This window comes from Pteropus alecto, unplaced genomic scaffold (genome assembly GCF_000325575.1).
Source record: "Pteropus alecto unplaced genomic scaffold, ASM32557v1 scaffold159, whole genome shotgun sequence".
In the NCBI taxonomy this organism is placed as follows: Eukaryota; Metazoa; Chordata; class Mammalia; order Chiroptera; family Pteropodidae; genus Pteropus; species Pteropus alecto.
Genome location: NW_006443122.1, coordinates 778,300 through 779,823, shown reverse-complemented (window position 1 = coordinate 779,823; position 1,524 = coordinate 778,300). Strand labels below are relative to the sequence as shown.

The window sequence follows — 1,524 nt, the reverse complement described above, 5'->3', positions numbered from 1 at the left end:
CACGTCCACAGAGAGCTGTAGCTGGTTTTCAGTGAGGCCCGAGGATACCATCTTAAAGTCTGTACTGCTGCTGCCCCCATCACCCACCTTTGCTGGAGATTTGCTAGCCTTAGTAGTAGAAGCTTTGAGGAAACAGATGGAACATTGTAAGCCTCTGAAAACCACACGCCAAAGACTTAATTGGCAGAACCAAGGAATCACTAAACTGTCCAGGGCTTCAAAATGGCCAAGTAGTGAAAACAGAGATTCAACCACAGAAGTCAAATCCAAATGACTTGAGGTGCCAAGGACTCTTATGAGTGTACCTTCTAAAGTGACAAAGAATTCTGGACGTTTCTCTCAACTAATGCTTTACTATCAGAGTCCCTTCTAAAGATCCCCTCTCCAAAACCTACTTCTTTAATAATTCACTCTAGTCTGCTGTAGGGCTCATTCTCTTCACTTCCTGGGATGGCCTGGTTACTCTATTCTACCCCGATTCACATTGTATCCTGCCTACTCTTGAACTCCTTTCCTCTGAGAACTGGTTCCCTCAACCAGGCGAAAGGCTGGGGGAGTTCTTTGATGACAGGGACCGTCTATTGGAAAGAGAGGGAGGGAGAGGGAGAGAAGAAGAGGAAGAGAGAGAACTGGGACTGATGAGGACGAGAACGAACACATTTGGCTCTCACAAACACAAACCGAACAGATCATTTATGGAAGAATACCTGGATGGGCGAGTCAGGGGTGAGATTGGTGTAAAAATCCCACAGCTCCCAGCCTACATCCACACTTACTTGAAACAGTAGTGGTAGCAGTCGTGGGGGTAGTCACTGTGGTCGAAGCGGCTACGGCAATGGTGGATATAGCCGTGGCAGCAATCAGGGCTGGAGCAGAAGTGACAGGGGTGGTTGCAGCAGGGGGAGTGGGCGTGCTGGAGGCAGCAGTGGTAGTGGTGGTAGATGTGGTTGAGGTGGCAACACTGGTGGAAGAAGCACTGATGCCAGAATTAGCCTGTGTTTCCGACACTTTGTTTTCTGGGAGAGCAATTGAGATGAGAGAAAGGAGTCTGAGGAGTTTCTCAGTTAAGAGAGAGCTCCGGCGGATGACTGGGTGTGACAACATGTTCATGAGCTGCCCCAGTGGAGAGGCCTCGAGGCTGTATGGGGAGGTTTCCCCCTCACTACCAGTGCTCACTGGCACTGACTTCACGGAGTTCTTGCCTTTCCGGCTGACATTCATGTTGTCCAGTTTTACTAGTAAGTCCCAGAAGTCTGTGCAAATGCCACTGCTGTTGGACTGTGAAGAGCATGGGTTGCAGGCCTGCTTACTGCCCTTTTCCCGATCACTCTCACAGTTTGTTTCTTTGGTCCGCTGCTGTGTGAAATGGCTGGGAAACACCTGACAGGAAAAGAAAGACAAGCTTGGTCTATGGGGTCTACATAGAAAAAGTACATTTTCCTGACAAGAAAAGACAACTAGTTCCTAGGCTTGTCACTCCTTTGGACAGCTTTGGTAAAGTAACACGGGAATTTATCCAACTGA

The 1,524-nt window shown here is 48.7% G+C and overlaps 1 protein-coding gene across 1 annotated transcript in view; it reads right to left on the bottom strand.

Annotated features, from left to right (window-relative positions):
- The window catches only part of HUWE1 (HECT, UBA and WWE domain containing 1, E3 ubiquitin protein ligase), a 155,140-nt gene that overhangs the window by 13,218 nt on the left and 140,398 nt on the right, over window positions 1-1,524 (bottom strand). The window contains exon 69 of the mRNA XM_015597907.2: window positions 777-1,380. Within this exon, the coding sequence (XP_015453393.1) occupies window positions 777-1,380 (604 nt within the window). The remainder of the gene's footprint in view (window positions 1-776; window positions 1,381-1,524) is intronic.